Source organism: Cherax quadricarinatus, chromosome 6 (assembly GCF_038502225.1).
Source record: "Cherax quadricarinatus isolate ZL_2023a chromosome 6, ASM3850222v1, whole genome shotgun sequence".
NCBI classification, from domain to species: Eukaryota; Metazoa; Arthropoda; class Malacostraca; order Decapoda; family Parastacidae; genus Cherax; species Cherax quadricarinatus.
Genome location: NC_091297.1, coordinates 12,458,066 through 12,481,686, shown reverse-complemented (window position 1 = coordinate 12,481,686; position 23,621 = coordinate 12,458,066). Strand labels below are relative to the sequence as shown.

The window sequence follows — 23,621 nt, the reverse complement described above, 5'->3', positions numbered from 1 at the left end:
GTCTCCATTTGTTATAAATTGCTGTGTAATTGCAGTATTTAGACATAGGCATATGAAATTGGGGTTTAGGTCTGGAGGGTGTAGCAGCCTCCGCTCTTGGGACTACAAAGTTAAACACATTCAGGGCAAGAACTAAGTATTCCTGGGGCTAAAATTAATTTTTTTTCAGGGTAGATTCTTTGATAATTGTTAGAATTATGAAAGCTGTAGAAACTGACGACTGGGAGGTGTTGTCAGGGAGGGTGGATATGACACCACACATTATCTTGTCTGCTCTCCACTGTGTGCTTCATCCTCCCTCTCTGGCTCCTCATGGCTAACAAGAGGTACATTGTTCATCACTTTAGCTATTTGTTCTTATAATAGTCAGGATAGAGACTAATGTTTCAGGCACTTAATATTACTTGATGACCCAAGTGCTTGGTCTATGGGTTTTTATGCACACTAATTAGGGGGATAAGTCTGCTGAGTATACCTGGTAAAGTGTATGGTAGAGTTATTATTGAAAGAATTAAGAGTATGACGGAGAATAGGATAGCAGATGAACAAGGAGGCTTTAGGAAAGGTAGGGGGTGTGTGGATCAGGTGTTTACAGTGAAACATATAAGTGAACAGTATTTAGATAAGGTTAAAGAGGTCTTTGTGGCATTTATGGATTTGGAAAAGGCGTATGACAGGGTGGATAGGGGGGCAATGTGGCAGATGTTGCAAGTGTATGGTGTAGGAGGTAGGTTACTGAAAGCAGTGAAGAGTTTTTACGAGGATAGTGAGGCTCAAGTTAGAGTATGTAGGAAAGAGGGAAATTATTTCCCAGTAAAAGTAGGCCTTAGACAAGGATGTGTGATGTCACCGTGGTTGTTTAATATATTTATAGATGGGGTTGTAAGAGAAGTAAATGCGAGGGTCTTGACAAGAGGCGTGGAGTTAAAAGATAAAGAATCACACACAAAGTGGGAGTTGTCACAGCTGCTCTTTGCTGATGACACTGTGCTCTTGGGAGATTCTGAAGAGAAGTTGCAGAGATTGGTGGATGAATTTGGTAGGGTGTGCAAAAGAAGAAAATTAAAGGTGAATACAGGAAAGAGTAAGGTTATGAGGATAACAAAAAGATTAGGTGATGAAAGATTGAATATCAGATTGGAGGGAGAGAGTATGGAGGAGGTGAATGTATTCAGATATTTGGGAGTGGACGTGTCAGCGGATGGGTCTATGAAAGATGAGGTGAATCATAGAATTGATGAGGGAAAAAGAGTGAGTGGTGCACTTAGGAGTCTGTGGAGACAAAGAACTTTGTCCTTGGAGGCAAAGAGGGGAATGTATGAGAGTATAGTTTTACCAACGCTCTTATATGGGTGTGAAGCATGGGTGATGAATGTTGCAGCGAGGAGAAGGCTGGAGGCAGTGGAGATGTCATGTCTGAGGGCAATGTGTGGTGTGAATATAATGCAGAGAATTCGTAGTTTGGAAGTTAGGAGGAGGTGCGGGATTACCAAAACTGTTGTCCAGAGGGCTGAGGAAGGGTTGTTGAGGTGGTTCAGACATGTAGAGAGAATGGAGTGAAACAGAATGACTTCAAGAGTGTATCAGTCTGTAGTGGAAGGAAGGCGGGGTAGGGGTCGGCCTAGGAAAGGTTGGAGAGAGGGGGTAAAGGAGGTTTTGTGTGCGAGGGGCTTGGACTTCCAGCAGGTATGCATGAGCGTGTTTGATAGGAGTGAATGGAGACAAATGGTTTTTAATACTTGACGTGCTGTTGGAGTGTGAGCAAAGTAACATTTATGAAGGGGTTCAGGGAAACCGGCAGGCCGGACTTGAGTCCTGGAGATGGGAAGTACAGTGCCTGCACTCTGAAGGAGGGGTGTTAATGTTGCAGTTTAAAAACTGTAGTGTAACGCACCCTTCTGGCAAGACAGTGATGGAGTGAATGATGGTGAAAGTTTTTCTTTTTCGGGCCACCCTGCCTTGGTGGGAATCGGCCAGTGTGATAATAAAAAAAAAATAAAAAAAAATTAAGTTTTTAAACTCATTTGCTAATTGCAATATATATATTTGTGAGTTTTAATTTTTTTTATAACTTGGTTGCATTGAAAGCCAGTGTAACAAAACTTTGCCACAGGCTTCCTTATACCCAGAAGTAAGTCTTAAACTATATGGCATTCCAAAATTTATTTTGGAGGGGGCAGGGCCCCTATGAGAGAAACTAATTTTTGGTTGCACTATGTTGAGTGGCACATCATTTATATATTACAAGTCAGATCTTACTCCCAAATCAATATTATATCATAGTGCCTATCTGTCCATTTAACTTTGTTTACCATTAGTTAATTTAGTCCCTTATATATTTTCACCTTTATTTTAGCTTTAAATAACTACCTTAGTTCATATATTAACAATTGCTAAAATAATCAAGGTACTATTCTCAGCATGACTCACGAAATCGTGGTATGGCTTTTTTTTACTATTCTCAGGTTCTAAAGTGTAATAAGTTCATTATTTTGCCATTATATTCTCAAGCTCCTTTATTTGATTACCACTTTATTTGTTCACCACAACTTATATTACTCCCTTTTATATTGTCTCCTTTATTTTAACCTTAAAGAACTACCTTTAAAGAACTACCTACTATTATATTCCCAATCTCCTTTATTTGATCACCACTTCATTTGTTCACAAATTATTTTAGTCCCTTTTATATTGTCTCCTTTATTTTACCTTTAAAGAACTACCTTAGTTCATATATTTACATGTGTTAAAATAATTAAGGTGCTATTTTTTAGCTTTAGAATATTTACTTTGTCTTATACTTACTTCTAATTATAGATTCACTATAAATCTTATGATTACAAAGATTGATCCTGATACCAACCTCTTATTGAATGACTTAAATGAATCAAACAGTTACTGTAATTACTACATAGCAGAACAATCAAAGGCACTTCTCAGAGCCAACAACAACATAACTGTCTTTAACTACAATATCAGATCTTTAAGCAAACATTACGATGACCTCATGGCATTACTAAATTCCCTGCATGCCAGTATGTCCATCATTACTGTCACTGAAACCTGGCTAAAGCCTGATACTACAGATGTCTATGCCATTCCTGGTTACACAGCCATACACAACTGTAGGCCAGATCAACAAGGGGGTGGCACAACTATATACTACTCGGACCATCTAGAATGTATCAATAATACATGCACAAGGGATGAACATGGGGAATATATAATAGCTAAATTCAAATCCAAATACCTACAAAAACCTCTCACAGTGATAAACATCTATAGAGTACCACAGTCAAACATTAGCCGTTTTAGTGAAAACCTAGGAAGTATGATAACTGATGCACACATGAATAAAGATCACCTACTACTCTCAGGTGACTTCAGTATAAATCTCCTGCAAGACCAGGACCCACACGTTACTGAATTCACACACAGGTGACCAGGTGATAAGGCTGAGGAAAGAAGGTGGGGAACTCACAAGAAATGATCAAGAAGTATGTGAAGAGCTCAATATGAGATATAAGGAAGTATTTACAGTGGAGACAGGAAGGCCTCTGGGGGGACAAAACAGAGGGGGACACCAGCAAGGAATATACCAACAAGTGTTGGATGACATACATACAAATGAGGAGGTGAAGAAGCTGCTAAGGGACATCGATACCTCAAAGGCAATGGGACCGGACAACATCTCCCCATGGGTCCTTAGAGAGGGAGTGGATATGCTGTGTGTGCCACTTACCACAATCTTCAACACATCCCTGGAAACTGGGCAACTACCTGAGGAATGGAAGAGAGCAAATGTAGTTCCCATTTTTAAAAAAGGAGACAGAAAAGAGGCACTAAACTATAGACCTGTGTCACTGACGTGTATAGTATGCAAAGTTATGGAGAAGATTGTCAGGAGAGTGGTGGAGCACCTGGATCGGAACAAGAGTATAAATGCCAACCAGCACAGATTCATGGAAGGCAAATCCTGTGTCACAAACCTTCTGGAGTTTTATGATAAAGTAACAGAAATAAGACACAAGAGAGAGGGGTGGGTTGATTGCATCTTCTTGGACTGCAAGAAGGCCTTTGACACAGTTCCTCACAAGAGATTAGTGCAGAAGCTAGAGGATCAGGCGCATATAACAGGAAGAGCACTGCAGTGGATCAGAGAATACCTGACAGGGAGGCAACAACGAGTCATGGTACGTGATGAGGTATCACAGTGGGCATCTGTGACGAACGGGGTCCCATAGGGGTCGGTCCTAGGACCAGTGCTATTTTTGGTATATGTGAACGACATGATGGAAGGGTTAGACTCAGAAGTGTCCCTGTTCGCAGATGATGTGAAGTTAATGAGGAGAATTAAATCAGATGAGGATCAGGCAGGACTTCAAAGCCACCTGGACAGACTGGACACCTGGTCCAGCAACTGGCTTCTCGAATTTAACCCCGCCAAATGCAAAGTCATGAAGATTGGGGAAGGGCACAGAAGACCGCAGACGGAGTATAGGCTAGGTGGCCAAAGACTGCAAATCTCGCTTAAGGAGAAAGATCTTGGGGTGAATATAACACCAAGCATGTCTCCGGAAGCACACATCAACCAGATAACTGCTGCAGCATATTGGCGCCTGACAAACCTGAGAACAGCGTTCCTATACCTTAGTAAGGAATCGTTCAAGACACTACACCGTGTATGTCAGGCCCATACTGGAGTATGCAGCACCTGTTTGGAACCCGCACTTAATCAAGCACGTCAAGAAATTAGAGAAAGTGCAAAAGTTTGCGACAAGGTTAGTTCCAGAGCTAAAGGGAATGTCCTATGAAGAAAGGTTAACCCTTTCAGGGTCCAAGGCCAAAATCTGAAGTGGTGCCCCAGTGTCCAAGAAATTTTGAAAAAAAAAAAAAAAAAAAAAAAATTCTTACAGAATTAAAGATAATATTTTTGTGAAGGTAATAAAACAAAAAAAAACAAAAATTCTGATCAGTACTTACCGAGATACAGCAGCAGGAAGTTGACCCAAAATGACCTGGTGGCGGCAACATCAGTGACTTCCAAAATCGCATTTTTTTATTTTACGTTTTTTATACTTTTTTCTTTTCTTTTCTAATTTTTTTCTTTTTCTAGTAAAATTTGTGGCCTGTGAGACCAATATAATGTATATTGTATAAGTGTACACTCATTGTATTTAACACAATAGCTGCACTAATTTGTTTATCATTATATTGCTTACAAAACTTGTTTACAAGTTTATTGTAAACAAAATGCTGAAAATATTAGTGTGGTTATTGTGTTGAATACAATGGTACCATATAGCACCATATGGTACAATGGTGCCATAGGGTGCAATATATTACAATGGTACCATATGGTACATTGGCACCATATGATACAATGGTACCATATGATACAATGGTACCATATGATACATTGGTACCATATGGTAGAATATGGTACAATGGCACCATTTGGTACATTGGTATCATATGATACAGTGGTACCATATAGTGCAATGGTACCATATGGTGCAATGGTACCATATGGTACATTGTACCATATAGTACAATGATACCATATGGTTCATTGTACCATATGGTACTATATGGCACAGGTCCGCCATCACAAATCCGGCAATCAGTTATTCGGTTCCTTCAGTTATTCAGCACTAATTTTGGCTGGCATAATTTCAAATTTCCAGGGTCGCCACACCAACCTGCCAGTACTGTTTGGTGGCGCTACTTGCTGCATAAGTCATTCCAATTTCTTTTTCTCCATTTATTGTTTTAACCTGATTACTTTTAGCCCTAGCCATGGTTCCAATGAATAAAAGAAATGCTTCTCATTATGTAAAGCACCTACACTACATTATCCATTAAAGATAAGGTGGCTTTGAAGCCACTGTTGGTTGTCATGAACTCAGTCTCATGAAGCAGGAGAATATTTATTTATTTATTTATTTATTTATTTATTTATTTAATAATTTGAACATACAGAGGTACAAAAAAATACAGGTAAGAGCAGCATGCCAAAGCCACTTGTATGCATAGCATTACGGGCAGGCTTAAAATGAACTTAAGATTAACTAAGCAATGATGTAATCAGTGATAAAACATTATTGTAAACAGATAACAATAAAGCACAAATGAGTATTACAAAGACAGGTCATATGGTTGCATGCATTGCTGTACATTCAGTATAATGGAGTATTCTGTTAGGTAGTGTATTTAAAAAAATAACAAAGTTAGATTGGGTCTTAGGTTTAACATTTATGCAATATAATTGTGAGAAACATTTAAGATATACAATTTATAAGGTTCAGTTATTCAGTATTTATTTGGTTTTGGGTGAGTAAGTGATCTTTGAGAAGAGACTTGAATTTATAAACAGGTAGTGTTTCTTTTATATTTACAGGTAATGAATTCCAGATTTTAGGGCTTTTCATGTGCATTGAGTTTTTGCATAGCGTGAGATGGACACGAGGAACATCAAAGAGTGATCTGTGCCTTGTGTTATGGTCATGTGTTCTGTTGAGATTGGCAAGGAGATGTTTGAGGGGAGGGTTAATATCAGAGTTAAGTGTTCTATGTATGTAATAGGTGCAGTAATAAGTATGGATGTTTTGTATGGTGAGTAGGTTTAGTGTTTTGAATATTGGTGGAGTGTGCTGCCTGTAGTGGGAATTTGTTATCATTCTGACTGCAGCCTTTTGTTGGGTAATTAGTGGTCTGAGATGGTTAATTGTTGTTGAGCCCCATGCACAAATTCCATAGGTGAGATAGGGGTAAATAAGAGGAGGGCTGACTGTGGAACATAGTACCGTATCTTCGATAGTATGCCTACGGTCTTGGAAATTTTCATAGAAATTTGTTGTATATGTGTATGAAATTTGAGTCTATTATCAAGGTGGATTCCTAAGAATTTTCCCTCTGTTAGCTTTGTGATAGGTGATCCATTTATCATTATGTTAAGAGGGACATCTGTAGCTCTGTTACCAAACTGAATGAAGTAGGTTTTGTCAATGTTTAGTGTAAGTTTGTTAGTCCTCATCCAGGTAGAATATGCTTTATTATTACGCTAATATCAACACTACAGCTTATTTGCCTATCACAATTGATCTAATATGACATAATAAACAATATAAATAGCATAAAACATATTAAATACTCCAGAATGAATAATATTTGGCATAACACCGAGCAGTTCGACAGAGTTATGAAGAGGATATGGTAAACAAATACCATTCTCCCATCCTTGTCTTGGGGGCTTATATTAGAGAAAACGGAGTATAGCACAGGGCTAACTATGATATACACTCATACTCCACCATAAACATGAAACAAAAAAGTTCTTTTCTTTCTATAGATTATCACACATAGCAGCATATGTGTAGAGAACCTAGGATAACCCCAAAAAAGTCAATGTGGCTTATTTTTAGTACTGGGGATCTTCATTGATTTATGTAAAGCTTTTGATACAATTGACCATGATTTGCTCCACAAAATTGTTGCACTATGGTATAAGAGGGCACTCCCTCAACTACCTAAAGTCATACCTCAGCAACAGAAGCCAATATGTGTACACAAATGGAGCAAACTCTTCTGCACAGCCAATTACAGTTAGTGTTCCACAGGGAAGTGTCCTTGGCCCTCTTCTCTTTCTCGTTTACATAAATGACCTACCAAATGCATCGCAACTACTCAAACCTACACTATTTGCAGATGACACTACATACGTCTTCTCTCACCCAAGCCCAGTCATGCTAGCCAATACTGTGAATACCGAATTAAAGAAAATATCCACCTGGATGATGACTAACAAACTTACTCTCAACATTGACAAAACCTACTTAATTTAGTTTGGAAACAGAGCTACAGATGTCCCTCTTAACATAATGATAAACAGATGACCTATCACAAAGCTCACAGAGGGAAAATTCTTAGGAATCCACCTTGATAATAGACTCAAATTTCAAACACATTTACAACAAATTTCCAAGAAAATTTCCAAGACCGTAGGCATACTATCGAAGATACGGTACTATGTTCCACAGTCAGCCCTCCTGGCCCTATATCACTCACTTATTTACCCCTATCTCACCTATGGAATTTGTGCATGGGGCTCAACAACAATAAACCATCTCAGACCATTAATTACCCAACAAAAGGCTGCAGTCAGAATGATAACAAATTCCCACTTCATGCAGCACACTCCACCAATATTCAAAACTCTAAATCTACTCACCGTACAAAACATCCATACTTATTGTTGAACCTAATACATACATAGAACACTTAACTCGGATATAAACCCTCCCCTCAAATGTCTCCTTACCAACCTCAACAGAACACATGACCATAACACAAGGCGCAGATCACTCATGTCCATCTCACACTATGCAAAAGCTCAATGCACATAAAAGGCCCAAAAATGTGGAATTCATTACCTGTGAATATAAAAGAAACACTGTTTATAAATCCAAGTCTCTTCTTAAAAATCACTTACTCACCCACAACTGAATAAATACTGAATAACTGTATCTCATAAATGTTTAACCTGTGACCCTATCAAGCTTTGTTTTTTAATTACATTACCTAACAGAATTCTCCATTCTGCTGAATGCACAGCAACTCAGCAAATGACCATATGACCTGTCTTTGAAATACTCATTTGTGCTTAATTGTTATTTGTTTACTATAATTTTTACCACTGAATATATCATTGCTTAGTTAATCTTAAGTTAATTTTAAGCTGCCTACAATGCTCTGCATACAAGGGGCTTTTGGCATGTTACACTTAACCACTGCATTTCTTTGTACTTCTATGTATCATGTCCAAATTAATAATATATAAATAAATAAATAAATAAATTGTAAAACTTTTTTATACTGTTTTTAAATACTTAAATGGCATTACAAGTCTTAATTGGGGAATTTTTTTATTGCACAGTGTTGTGTGACAGCATATTTTAAAGCTCTTTTTCTTTTTTTTAATGCTCATCTCAAAAACATATACAGTATATTACCAACATAATCAGACAGTTTTTATGCAAAAAACTTTTCCAGATTGAATCTTAATATGTCTTAGGTACGTATACTTGTCTCCTGATAATGTGGATGCAAAAGCATGAGTTTCCCCCATGCCTGCATCCAGACAAGGTGGGTGAGGAATGTGAACCCCCACCCAATACTTAATGACAAGGCAGGTGCAGAAAACAGTACTTCACACCCACCTCCTGACAAGGTGGGTGCAGAAGCCGGTCCTTCACACCCACCCTCTGACAAGGTGGGTGCAGAAGCCGGTCCTTCACACCCACCTCCTGACAAGGTGGGTGCAGAAGCCGGTCCTTCACACCCACCCTCTGACAAGGTGGGTGCAGAAGCTGGTCCTTCACACCCACCCTCTGACAAGGTGGGTGCAGAAGCCAATCCTCCATACCCACTTCCTGATAAGGTGGGTGTGCAGAAGCCAGTCCCCCCACACCCATCTGCTGAAAAGGTGGGTGTTCAGAATCAAGTGACCCCACACCAACCTGACAGGGTGGGTGCAGAATCGACATCCCCCCATACCCACCTCCTGACAAGGTGGGTGCAAGGAGAAAGACTTCAGCAACCATCAGAAAAATTACTAAAGAAAATTTTCCAGCAATGTTTAATGTATTGTAATGTGAAATTTTTTGGGTGGAAATTATTATTTATTTTTTTTTATTATTATCACACTGGCCGATTCCCACCAAGGCAGGGTGGCCCGAAAAAGAAAAACTTTCACCATCATTCACTCCATCACTGTCTTGCCAGAAGGGTGGAAATATTTTATTTATTTGTTATTTAAAACTGTTGTACACACAGTATACCTATTTTCTAAAAGCATTTATTACTTTATGCAGTAAGGTATTTTATGCCATTTATATGTACACTATAATGGACAGTACAATATTTATAACATCACTGTAATGAGATACAGTATCACTGTTTATATGTATACTCTAGTCTGTTACATCATCAATAAAGGCAGTATAGTATTCAAACATAACAAAGTTGCTGTCCAAATATCTGATAAATTTATACATTCATTGGCAAAATATGATAGATGTTATGTTCATTTTTGTTAAATATTATACTGTTCTGAACTGTATATGCAGTTTTGTAGGTTTTGAATTATATAATTTAAGTACTTATAGTATATGTTTTAAACTACACTATTTAAAATTTGGATGCAGTTCCAGAATCTCCTTTGAGGTGAGGCCGGAAACCTCTGTATTGGCAGAAGGATATGATGGTATTATTCTGGTGACGGACTCTCTGGATAAACTAAAAGGCACTTTGGATGTTCTTCTCACTCCTCTCCAAGCTCTCGCTGAATTTGGTGAGATTTTTGCTACTTGACTTGCACATTAACAAAAACAGTAACAAATTTATTTTAGCATGATACATGTTTGTACAAAGGAGTGTAACAATTTGGTGAACATGCCAAAAGCTCCTTTATATGCAGAGCATTTCGGGTAAGCTCAAGACTAACTTAAGATTAATAAGGCAATAACAGTGCTGTAATTTTTACATATATGGTCATTAGGTGAGTTACAGTGAAAACAAGAAAACTAAATTTTCAACTAGTCCAGCCTATATGGCTTTAGTAAGTTAGGTAGAGAATAATTACAGTTTTGATGTATTAAAATACAGTATTACAATTTAGCACAATTTAAAACAATGAAGTTGAAAGAATTTTAACTTTGAAGTAATGATTTAATAGTTGAGCAGTCCTCAAGCACAATTTACAATATACAGTATTACAATTTAGCACAATTTAAAACAATGAAATTGAAACAATTATTAGTTTGAAGTTAATAATCAAATAGTTGAGCAGTCATCAAGCGCAGTATACAATAATAAAATTGAAACAATATTAAGTCTGAAGTAAATGATCAAATAGTTGAGCAGTCATAAATTATTTAGGAGTTTTTTGAGTAACTTTTGAGTAACTAGTAAGTGTTAAGTAAAGTGTTTGGTTAATTTTGAGTGATGAGATGATTTCTGAGAAGGGCCTTACATTGATTGACAGTTAGGGGCTTTTTTTCGTGTTCTGGCAGTGAATTCCAGATCTTTGGGCCTCTTTATGTGCATAGCATTTTTGCATATGGAGAGATGGATATGAGGGATATCGAAGAGTGATTTGTGCCTTGTATTATGTCTGGGTGTTCTGTTGTAGCTATCAATGAAGAGTTTGAGAGGAGGATTAATATTTGAGTATAATGTTGTGTGTGTGTAGTAGGCACAAAAATAAGTGTGGATGTTTTGTATATTAAGCAAGTTAAGGTTCTTAAAAAGTGGTGGAGTGTGCTATCTAGTGCAGGAGTTGGTAATCAATCACACTCAGCAGACGATGCAACATTCCCCCAATGAAAAGCAGGGGTTCCACTAGCACAATAAGAGACAACACAATAAGTGTCAGGGGCCCAAGACTGTTCAACTGCCTCCCAGCATACATAAGGGGGATTACTAATAGACCCTTGGCTGTCTTAAAGCAGGCACTGGACAACCACCTAAAGTCAGTACCTGACCAGCCGGACTGTGGTTCATACACCGGTTTGCATGCAGCCAACAGTAACAGTCTGGTTGATCAGGCCCTGATTCACCATGAGGCCTGGCCACAGACTGGGCCACGGGGGCATTGACCCCAGGAATCCTCTCCTGGTATACCCCAGGTATTAAAGGTTTAAGGTGATTTGCTGTGGTTGAGTCCCATGCACAAATACCATAGGTGAGGTAAGGGTAAATGAGTGGCAAAGAGCAAGAAGAACCATTTGGGGTACATAGTACTGTATCTTTGAAAGGATGCCTACTGTTTTGGAGACTTTCTTAGATATTTGCTGTATGTGGGTCTGGAATTTGAGACTGCAGTCAAGGTGGAGACCTAAAAATTTGCCGTGTGTGTGTCTTGAAATGGGTAAACCATTTATCAATGTTTAGCTGTATATTTGAAGCTCTGTTTCCAAATAAGTAGGTTTTGTCTATATTGAGAGTAAGTTTGTTGGTAGTCATCCAAGTAGATATTTTTAGTAGTTTATAGTTTACAATGTCTGTTAGTATAGTTGGGTTTGGGTGGGAGAAGACATAAGTAGTGTCATCTGCAAATAAAATGGGTTTAAGGAGTTCAGATGCATTTGGGAGGCCATTGATGTAAATGAGAAAAAAAAGTAGGCTAAGAACACTCCCTTGTGGGACTCCAACAAGAGCAGGTTGTGCAGTGGAGTTAGTGCCATTTGTGTATACTTACTGGTTTCTCTTACTTAGATAAGATTTCAAGTAATAGAGAGAGTGTCCTCTAACCCCATAATGTTCACGTTTTAGGTACAATAGGTCATGGTCAACTGTATCAAAAGCTTTTCATAGGTCTATGAAAAGTCCCAGGGAAATTTCATCATTTTGAGAGCCGAATATATTAGTTCAACATATTATATATTATAAATTAGTTCAACATATGGTAGTAGGTTGGTAGACAGGAACCACCCAGGGAGGTACTACCATCCTGCCAAGTGAGTGTAAAACGAAAGCGTATAATTGTTTTACATGATGGTAATATTTCTGGTGTCATTTTTTTGTCTCATAAACATGCAAGATTTCAGGTACGTCTTGCTACTTCTACTTACACTTAGGTCACACTACACATACATGTACAAGCATATATATACACACCCCTCTGGGTTTTCTTCCATATTCTTTTTAGTTCTTGTTTTTGTTTATTTCCTCTTATCTCCATGGGGAAGTGGAACAAAATTCTTCCTCCGTAAGCCATGCGTGTTGTAAGAGGCAACTAAAATGCCGGGAGCAAGGGGCTAGTAACCCCTTCTACTGTATAAATTACTAAACTTAAAAAGAGAAACTTAAGTTTTTCTTTTTGGGCCACCCTGCCTTGGTGGGATACAGCTGGTTTGTTGAAAAAAAAAATTATAAATTAGTTCAACATATGGTAGTAGGTTGGTAGACAGCAACCACCCAGGGACGTACTACCGTCCTGCCAAGTGAGTGTAAAACGAAAGCCTTTAATTGTTTTACATGATGGTAGGATTGCTGGTGTCTTTTGTCTGTCTCATAAATATGCAAGATTACAGGTATGTCTTGCTACTTCTACTTACACTTAGGTCACACTACTCATACATGTAACACGTTTATTTATAAACACTCAATGGGCTAGTAATTCCTTTTCCTGTAATGATTACTAGAAAGAATAAGAAGAAGAAAATTGTCAAAGTGGGATGTCTGAATGTGCGTGGATGTTGTGTGAATGATAAGAAAGAGATGATTGTGGATGTTATGAATGAGAAGCTGGATCTCCTGGCTTTAAGTGAAACAAAGCTGAACGAGGTGGGAGAGTTTCAGTGGAGAGAAATAAATGGGATTAGGTCAGGGGTTTCAAATAGAGTTAGAGCTAAAGAAGGAGAAGCAATAATGTTGAAAGATAAGCTATGGCAGGAAAAGAGGGAGTATAATTGTATTAATTCAAGGATTATGTGGAGTAAAATAAAGGATGTGAAAAGTGCGTTATAGTAAGCGTATATGCACCTGGAGAAGAGAGAAGTGTAGAGGAGAGAGATTTTGGGAAATGTTTAGTGAAGTCGTGAGGAGTTTTCAACCGAGTGTGAGAGTACTTGTGGTTGGGGATTTCAATGCTAAAGTGGGTAAAAATGTTGTGGAGGGAGTAGTGGGTAAATTTGGGGTGCCAGGGGTAAATGAAAATGGGGAGCCTTTAATTGAGCTATGTGTAGAAAGAGGTTTGGTAATAAGTACGTAATACATATTTTATGAAAAAGAGGATAAATAAAAATACAAGGTATGATATAGCATGTAATAAAAGTAGCGTGTTAGATTATGTATTGGTGGATAAAATGTTGTTGGGTAGGCTCCAGGATGTACATGTTTATAGAGGGGCAACTGATATATCGAATCATTATTTAGTTGTAGCTACATTTAGAGTAAGAGGTAGATGGGACAAGAGGAAAATGGCAACAACACATAAGAGAGAGGTGAAAGTGTATAGAATAAGGGAGGAGGAGGTTCGGGTGAGATATAAGCAACTATTGGCAGAAAGGTGGGCTACTGCAAGTATGAGTAGTAGGGGGGTTGAAGAGGGTTGGAATAGTTTTAAAAATGCAGTATTAGAATGTGGGGCAGAAGTTTGTGGTTATACAAGGGTGGGTGCAGGAGGAAAGAGGAGTGATTGGTGGAATGATGGAGTAAAGGATCTGATAAAAGAGAAAAAAGTAGCTTATGAGAGGTTTTTACAAAGTAGAAGTGTTACAAGAAGAGCAGAGTATATGGAGAGTAAAGGAAAGGTGAAGAGAGTGGTGAGAGAGTGCAAAAGGAGAGCAGATGATAGAGTGGGAGAGGCACTGTCAAGAAATTTTAATGAAAATAAGAAAAAATTTTGGAGTGAGTTAAACAAGTTAAGAAAGCCTAGGGAACAAATGGATTTGTCAGTTAAAAACAAAGTAGGGGAGCTAGTAGATTGGGAGATGGAGGTATTGGGTAGAGGGCGAGAATATTTTGAGGAACTTTTAAATGTTGATAAAGAAAGGGAGGCGGTAATTTCATGCATTGGCCAGGGAGGTATACCATCTTTTAGGAGTGAAGAAGAGCAGGATGTGAGTGTGGGGGAGGTGTGTGAGGCATTACATAGAATGAAAGGGGGTAAAGCAGCTGGAACTGACAGGATCATGACAGAAATGTTAAAAGCAGGGGGGTATATAGTGTTAGAGTGGTTGGTATTTTTGTTTAATAAATATATGAAAGAGGGGAAGGTACCTAGGGATTCGCAGCGAGCATGTATAGTCCCTTTATATTAAGGGAAGGGGGACAAAAGAGATTGTAAAAATTGTAGAGGAATTAGTTTACTGAGTATACCAGGAAAAGTGTACTATAGGGTTATTATTAAAAGAATTAGAGGTGAGATAGAATGTAGGATTGCAGATGAGCAAGGAGATTTTAGAGTGGGTAGGGAATGTGTAGATAAAGTGTTTATATTGAAGCATATATGTGAACAGTATTTAGATAAAGGTAGGAAAGTTTTCATTGCATTTATGGATTTAGAAAAGGCATATGATAGAGTGGATAAGAGAGCAATGTGGCACATGTTGCAAGTATATGGAATAGGTAATAAGTTACTAAATGCTGTAAAGAGTTTTTATGAGGATAGTGAGGCTCAGATTAGGGTGTGTAGAAGAGGGAGACTACTTCCTGGTAAAAGTAGGTCTTAGACAGGGATGTGTAATGTCACCATGGTTGTTTAATGTATATTTATAGATGGGGCTGTAAAAGAAGTAAATGCTAGGGTGTTCGGGAGAGGGGTGGGATTAAATTATGGGGAATCAAATAGAAAATAGGAATTGACACAGTTTCTGTTTGCTGATGATACTGTGCTTATGGGAGATTCTAAAGAAAAATTGCAAAGGTTAGTGGACGAGTTTGGAAGAGTGTGTAAAGGTAGAAAGTTGAAAGTGAACATAGAAAAGAGTAAGGTGATGAAGGTATCAAATGATTTAGATAAAGAAAAATTGGATATCAAATTGGAGAGGAGTAGTATGGAAGAAATGACTGTTTTCTGATATTTGGAAGTTGACGTGTCAGCGGATGGATTTATGAAGGATGAGGTTAGTCATAGAATTGATGAAGGAAAAAAGGTGAGTGGTGCATTTAGGTTTATCTTCTTTCTTTTTTCAACAAACCGACTGTATTCCACCGAGGCAGGGTGGCCCAAAAAGAAAAGTTAAAGTTTCTCTTTTTAAATTTAGTAATTTATACAGGAGAAGGGGTTACTAGCCCCTTGCTCCTGGCATTTTAGTCACCTCTTACAACACGCATAGCTTACAGAGGAAGAATTCTGTTCCACTTCCCCATGGAGATAAGAGGAAATAAACAAGAACTAGAACTAGTGAGGAAATAGAAGAAAACCCAGAGGGGTGTGTATGTATATGCTTGTACATGTATGTGTAGTATGACCTAAGTGTAAGTAGAAGTAGCAAGACGTACCTGAAACCTTGCATGTTTATGAGACAGAAAAATGGACACCAGCAATCCTACCATCATGTAAAACAATTACAGGCTTTCGTTTTACACTCACTTGGCAGGACGGTAGGACCTCCCTGGGCGGTTGCTGTCTACCAACCTACTACCTAGGACTGAGGTTTATGTGGGGACAAAAAAATGTAGGTAGTAGGTTGGTAGACAGCAACCACCCAGGGAAGTACTACCGTCCTGCCAGATGACTGTGAAACAGAAACCTGTAACTGTTTTGCATGATGGTAGGATTGCTGGTTTCTTTTTCTGTCTCATAAACACGCTAGATAACAGGGATATCTTGCTACTCCTACTTACACTTTGGTCACACTTCACAGACACGCACATGCATATATATATACATACATCTAGGTTTTTCTCCTTTTTCTAAATAGCTCTTGTTCTTCTTTATTTCTTCTATTGTCCATGGGGAAGTGGAAAAGAATCTTTCCTCCGTAAGCCATGCGTGTCGTATGAGGCGACTAAAATGCCGGGAGCAATGGGCTAGTAACCCGTTCTCCTGTAGACACTTACTAAAAAAGAGAAGAAGAAAAACTTTATAAAACTGGGATGCTTAAATGTGCGTGGATGTAGTGCAGATGACAAGAAACAGATGATTGCTGATGTTATGAATGAAAAGAAGTTGGATGTCCTGGCCCTAAGCGAAACAAAGCTGAAGGGGGTAGGAGAGTTTCAGTGGGGGGAAATAAATGGGATTAAATCTGGAGTATCTGAGAGAGTTAGAGCAAAGGAAGGGGTAGCAGTAATGTTAAATGATCAGTTATGGAAGGAGAAAAGAGAATATGAATGTGTAAATTCAAGAATTATGTGGATTAAAGTAAAGGTTGGATGCGAGAAGTGGGTCATAATAAGCGTGTATGCGCCTGGAGAAGAGAGGAATGCAGAGGAGAGAGAGAGATTTTGGGAGATGTTAAGTGAATGTATAGGAGCCTTTGAACCAAGTGAGAGAGTAATTGTGGTAGGGGACCTGAATGCTAAAGTAGGAGAAACTTTTAGAGAGGGTGTGGTAGGTAAGTTTCGGGTGCCAGGTGTAAATGATAATGGGAGCCCTTTGATTGAACTTTGTATAGAAAGGGGTTTAGTTATAGGTAATACATATTTTAAGAAAAAGAGGATAAATAAGTATACAAGATATGATGTAGGGCAAAATGACAGTAGTTTGTTGGATTATGTATTGGTAGATAAAAGACTGTTGAGTAGACTTCAGGATGTACATGTTTATAGAGGGGCCACAGATATATCAGATCACTTTCTAGTTGTAGCTACACTGAGAGTAAAAGGTAGATGGGATACAAGGAGAATAGAAGCATCAGGGAAGAGAGAGGTGAAGGTTTATAAACTAAAAGAGGAGGCAGTTAGGGTAAGATATAAACAGCTATTGGAGGATAGATGGGCTAATGAGAGCATAGGCAATGGGGTCGAAGAGGTATGGGGTAGGTTTAAAAATGTAGTGTTAGAGTGTTCAGCAGAAGTTTGTGGTTACAGGAAAGTGGGTGCGGGAAGGAAGAGGAGCGATTGGTGGAATGATGATGTAAAGAGAGTAGTAAGGGAGAAAAAGTTAGCATATGAGAAGTTTTTACAAAGTAGAAGTGATGCAAGGAGGGAAGAGTATATGGAGAAAAAGAGAGAGGTTAAGAGAGTGGTGAAGCAATGTAAAAAGAGAGCAAATGAGAGAGTGGGTGAGATGTTATCAACAAATTTTGTTGAAAATAAGAAAAAGTTTTGGAGTGAGATTAACAAGTTAAGAAAGCCTAGAGAACAAATGGATTTGTCAGTTAAAAATAGGAGAGGAGAGTTATTAAATGGAGAGTTAGAGGTATTGGGAAGATGGAGGGAATATTTTGAGGAATTGTTAAATGTTGATGAAGATAGGGAAGCTGTGATTTCGTGTATAGGGCAAGGAGGAATAACATCTTGTAGGAGTGAGGAAGAGCCAATTGTGAGTGTGGGGGAAGTTTGTGAGGCAGTAGGTAAAATGAAAGGGGGTAAGGCAGCCGGGATTGATGGGATAAAGATAGAAATGTTAAAAGCAGGTGGGGATATAGTTTTGGAGTGGTTGGTGCAATTATTTAATAAATGTATGGAAGAGGGTAAGGTACCTAGGGATTGGCAGAGAGCATGCATAGTTCCTTTGTATAAAGGCAAAGGGGATAAAAGAGAGTGCAAAAATTATAGGGGGATAAGTCTGCTGAGTATACCTGGTAAAGTGTATGGTAGAGTTATTATTGAAAGAATTAAGAGTAAGACGGAGAATAGGATAGCAGATGAACAAGGAGGCTTTAGGAAAGGTAGGGGGTGTGTGGACCAGGTGTTTACAGTGAAACATATAAGTGAACAGTATTTAGATAAGGCTAAAGAGGTCTTTGTGGCATTTATGGATTTGGAAAAGGCGTATGACAGGGTGGATAGGGGGGCAATGTGGCAGATGTTGCAAGTGTATGGTGTAGGAGGTAGGTTACTGAAAGCAGTGAAGAGTTTTTACGAGAATAGTGAGGCTCAAGTTAGAGTATGTAGGAAAGAGGGAAATTATTTCCCAGTAAAAGTAGGCCTTAGACAAGGATGTGTGATGTCACCGTGGTTGTTTAATATATTTATAGATGGGGTTGTAAGAGAAGTAAATGCGAGGGTCTTGACAAGAGGCGTGGGGTTAAAAGATAAAGAATCACACACAAAGTGGGAGTTGTCACAGCTGCTCTTTGCTGATGACACTGTGCTCTTGGGAGATTCTGAAGAGAAGTTGCAGAGATTGGTGGATGAATTTGGTAGGGTGTGCAAAAGAAGAAAATTAAACGTGAATACAGGAAAGAGAAAGGTTATGAGGATAACAAAAAGATTAGGTGATGAAAGATTGAATATCAGATTGGAGGGAGAGAGTATGGAGGAGGTGAATGTATTCAGATATTTGGGAGTGGACGTGTCAGCGGATGGGTCTATGAAAGATGAGGTGAATCATAGAATTGATGAGGGAAAAAGAGTGAGTGGTGCACTTAGGAGTCTGTGGAGACAAAGAACTTTGTCCTTGGAGGCAAAGAGGGGAATGTATGAGAGTATAGTTTTACCAACGCTCCTATATGAGTGTGAAGCATGGGTGATGAATGTTGCAGCGATGAGAAGGCTGGAGGCAGTGGAGATGTCATGTCTGAGGGCAATGTGTGGTGTGAATATAATGCAGAGAATTCGTAGTTTGGAAGTTAGGAGGAGGTGCGGGATTACCAAAACTGTTGTCCAGAGGGCTGAGGAAGGGTTGTTGAGGTGGTTCGGACATGTAGAGAGAATGGAGCGAAACAGAATGACTTCAAGAGTGTATCAGTCTGTAGTGGAAGGAAGGCGGGGTAGGGGTCGGCCTAGGAAAGGTTGGAGAGAGGGGGTAAAGGAGGTTTTGTGTGCGAGGGGCTTGGACTTCCAGCAGGTATGCATGAGGGTGTTTGATAGGAGTGAATGGAGACAAATGGTTTTTAATACTTGACGTGCTGTTGGAGTGTGAGCAAAGTAACATTTATGAAGGGGTTCAGGGAAACCGGCAGGCCGGACTTGAGTCCTGGAGATGGGAAGTACAGTGCCTGCACTCTGAAGGAGGGGTGTTAATGTTGCAGTTTAAAAATTGTAGTGTAAAGCACCCTTCTGGCAAGACAGTGATGGAGTGAATGATGGTGAAAGTTTTTCTTTTTCGGGCCACCCTGCCTTGGTGGGAATCAGCCAGTGTGATAATAAAAAAAAAAAAAAAAATGTTATCTATGTAGGCAAAGAAGGGAATGTATGAAAGTATAGTGGTACCAACACTCTTATAGGGGTGTGACTCTTGGGTTGTAAATGCTGCAGCGAGGAGAATGTTGGAGGCAGTGGAGATGTCCTGTCTAAGTGCAACGTGTGCTGTAAATATTGTGCAGAAAATTCGGAGTGTGGAAATGAGGAGGTGTGGAGTTAATAAAAGCATTAGTTTGAGGGCTAAAGAGGGTTGTTGAGGTGATTTGGTCATTTAGAGAGACTGGATCAAAGTAGAATGACATGGGGAGCATATAAATCTGTAGGGGAAGGAAGGCAGGGTAGGGGTTGTCCTCGATAAGGTTGGAGGGAGGGGGTAAATTAGGTTTTGTGGGCGAGGGGCTTGGATTTCCAGCAAGCGTGCGTGAGTATGTTAGACAGGAATGAATGGAGACAAATGGTATTTGGGACCTGACAAGCTGTTGGAGTGTGAGCAGGGTAATATTTAGTGAAGGGATTTAGGGAAATCAGTTATTTTTATATAGCCGGATTTGAGTCCTGGAAATGGGAAATACAGTGCCTGCACTTTAAAGGAGGGGTTTGTGATATTGGCAGTTTGGAAGGATATGTTGTGTATCTTTATATGTATGCACTTCTAAACTGTACTGTATTCTGAGCACCTCTGCAAAAACAGCGATTATGTGTGAGTGAGGTGAAAGTGTTGAATGATGAAAGTATTTTCTTTTTAGGGATTTTCTTTCTTTTGGGGTCACCCTTCCTCAGTGGGAGACGGCCAACTTGTTGAAAAAAAAAATATGTTCAATTGCATCGTTAGTACTTTTTTTTTGGTCTGAATCCAAACTGATGCATTATGTTGTGGGATACTAAGTAGGAGTAGACTTGTTTGTGAATTAATTTTTCAAAGATTTTAGATAGTAGGGGCAAGTTTGATATAGGTCTATACATGTATGTAGTTATTTAATTCAGTTGGATCACCTCCTTTGAGGATCAGGGTGACCCTTGCTGTCTTGAGTATGGATGGGAAGGTGGAAGATTCAATGGATTTGTTAAAAGCTACAATAATTGGTGACAACACGAGAAGCTTTTTTATACATGAGCGTTGGTAAGTTATTTAGGTCTCCTGTCTTGTTCTTTAGTGTTTTGATGATGAGCGAGATATCAGTAGGGTTTGTTGGGGCTAGAAATAGAGTATTTCGGTCATAACAAGTGAGGTAGTCTTTTGGCTGAATGTTTGAGTTTGGGTTTTTGCTTGCTAGCTTTGTTCCTATGGTCTAGAAAAAGACATTTAGTTTGTTGGCAGTATCTGTTGGCTGGAGGAGAGGCTCTTCTGGTTTTGTAAAGTTAATCACACTGTTTTGAGACAACTTTTTAGATCCTAGAATTTCAGATAGGGTTTTCCAGGTCTTTTTCCTATCACCTTTTATGTCCAGAAATCTGTTTTTGTAATACAGTTTTTTGGCCTTATTAGATTAGTACTGACGAATAATATTTTGACAGATCCTTTATTAAACCCATTCTGTACTGTTTTTCATATAGATGTTTTTTATCAATAGATTTGAGGATGCTGTTTGTAAGCCAGGGGCTGTTTAGTCTCTCTGTTTTTATTGGGCAATGCCTGTTATAGAGGGTTTAGATTTTTTGTAAAAGAATATTAACACATTTCATCAATATCAAGGTTGACTGCTTACTCACTCTGCCAGTCAATGTTAATACTGAAATAAAGTTATTTACTGATGACTCGTCAAGTAGTTGGAATGTGATCCTACTTGTGTCCTGGGGCAATTTACATAAGTTGGTTATGAGAAAGGTGGGATAGTGGTCAGTGGTGTTATCTGTGATTATGCCTGCTTTTAATGGGGTTATAGTGTTTGTTCAGATATGGTCAAGTAATGAGGCACTTGTCTCGGAGATTCTTGTAGGTTTTGTTATACAGTAGTTGGCAGAAATAAGCAGTTGCTCATTGTGTTTGTGAATTCAGTTGCTTGTGGGTCGTGGTCATGGATGAGGTTTATGTTGAAGGCACCTGTAAGTATTAGGTGGAGGTTATTCATCTCTGTGTCAGTTATCATGTTTCTTAGGTGTTCACTAAATGAGTCAATATTGGAGTGAGGTACTCTGTAGATTGCTCCAACTGCTGTCAACTGTAACCATTGTCCTCTTCAGTCATTCTTAAAAAATTTGCTTGGGATTACATTCCCAGAGGTGCTGCAAAATTAGAAACTAATAATACAAAATTATGACTACATAAATTTTTTATTTAGGATTTCATTTATTTTTTGTATCAAGAGACCATATCTAATCTAGTTAAAAATGGAGATTCATAAGAACTAATGATTGGAATTAAAAAAGATGTAGTCCTGGGAAATAAATTGAGCCAGAAAAACATTGAATTATTCAGTCTATTCACAGGCTGCTTTCCAGTAAAACTAGTGGATGATCAGAATCTATGAGTACAGAAGCTAGTGGTGTCCCTTATGTTTGTATTTATACCTGTTGTTAAAATTTCTGGTGCCAGTTACATCACACACTTTTTTTTCCTCTTGAATTCCACTACAGTCATGTACATATTTATTTGAAAAGTACTTTGTTGTCATTTTTCATAGCATTTTTTTTTTTAAAGTGTTGAGAACAAAATTGTGGTGGCTTGCTATCTCTAGTCTGTTAATCAAGTACAGTGGACCCTCAGTTATCGGCCATAATCCGTTCCAAAAGCTAGGCTTAAAACTGAAGTGGCCGAAAACTGAAATAATATTTCCCATAAGAATTAATGTAAATACAATTAATCCGTTCCAGACACCCAAAAATATTCACAAAAAATAATTTTTTAAAGGTTAATTATAGTTTTTGTTTTAATTATAGTAATTGTTTTACATGATGGTAGGATTGCTGATGTCTTTTGTCTGTTTCATAAATATGCAAGATTACAGGTATGTCTTGCTACTTCTACTTACACTTAGGTCACACTACACATACATGTACACATTTATTTATACACACTCATCAGAGTTTTCTTTGATTTTATCTTAATAGTTCTTGGTCTTATTACTTTTCCTTTTATATCCATGGGGAAGTGGAATAAGAATCTTTCCTCCGTAAGCCATGCGTGTTGTAAAAGTCAACTAAAATGCCGGGAACAATGGGCTAGTAACCCCTTTTCCTGTAAAGATTACTAAAAAAGAATAAGAAGAAGAAAATTGTCAAAGTGGGAAGTCTGAATGTGCATGGATGTTGTGCAAATGATAAGAAAGAGATGATTGTGGATGTTATGAATGAGAAGAAGCTGGATGTCCTGGCTTTAAGTGAAACAAAGCTGAAGGAGGTGGGAGAGTTTCAATGGAGAGGAATAAATGGGATTAGGTCAGGGGTTTCAAATAGAGTTAGAGCTAAAGAAGGAGTAGCAATAATGTTGAAGGATAAGCTATGGCAGGAAAAGAGGGACTATAAATGTATTAATTCAAGGATTATGTGGAGTAAAATAAAGATTGGATGTGAAAAGTGGGTTATAATAAGCATGTATGCACCTGGAGAAGAGAGAAGTGTAGAGGAGAGAGAGAGAGAGAGATTTTGGGAAATGTTGAGTGAATGCGTGGGGAGTTTTGAATCAAGTGTGAGAGTAATGGTGGTTGGGGATTTCAATGCTAAAGTGGGTAAAAATGTTATAGAGGGAGTAGTAGGTAAATTTGGGGTGCCAGGGGTAAATGTAAATGGGGAGCCTTTAATTGAGCTATGTGTAGAAAGAGATTTGGTAATAAGTAATACATATTTTATGAAAAAGAGGATAAATAAATATACAAGGTATGATGTAGCACGTAATGAAAGTAGTTTATTAGATTATGTATTGG

The 23,621-nt window shown here is 38.5% G+C and overlaps 1 protein-coding gene across 2 annotated transcripts in view; it reads left to right on the top strand.

Annotated features, from left to right (window-relative positions):
- LOC138851327 (putative aminopeptidase W07G4.4) overlaps nt 1–23,621 on the top strand; it is a 67,547-nt gene that overhangs the window by 27,113 nt on the left and 16,813 nt on the right. Inside the window, exons 1-2 of one of the 2 annotated variants that reach the window (XM_070080361.1) lie at nt 171–326; nt 10,206–10,351. In XM_070080361.1, coding sequence (XP_069936462.1) covers nt 313–326; nt 10,206–10,351 — 160 coding nt within the window. In that variant the 5' untranslated portion in view covers nt 171–312. Of the gene's footprint in view, nt 1–170; nt 327–10,205; nt 10,352–23,621 lie in introns of those variants that run through there. The other variant, XM_070080355.1, reaches the window with a different exon arrangement.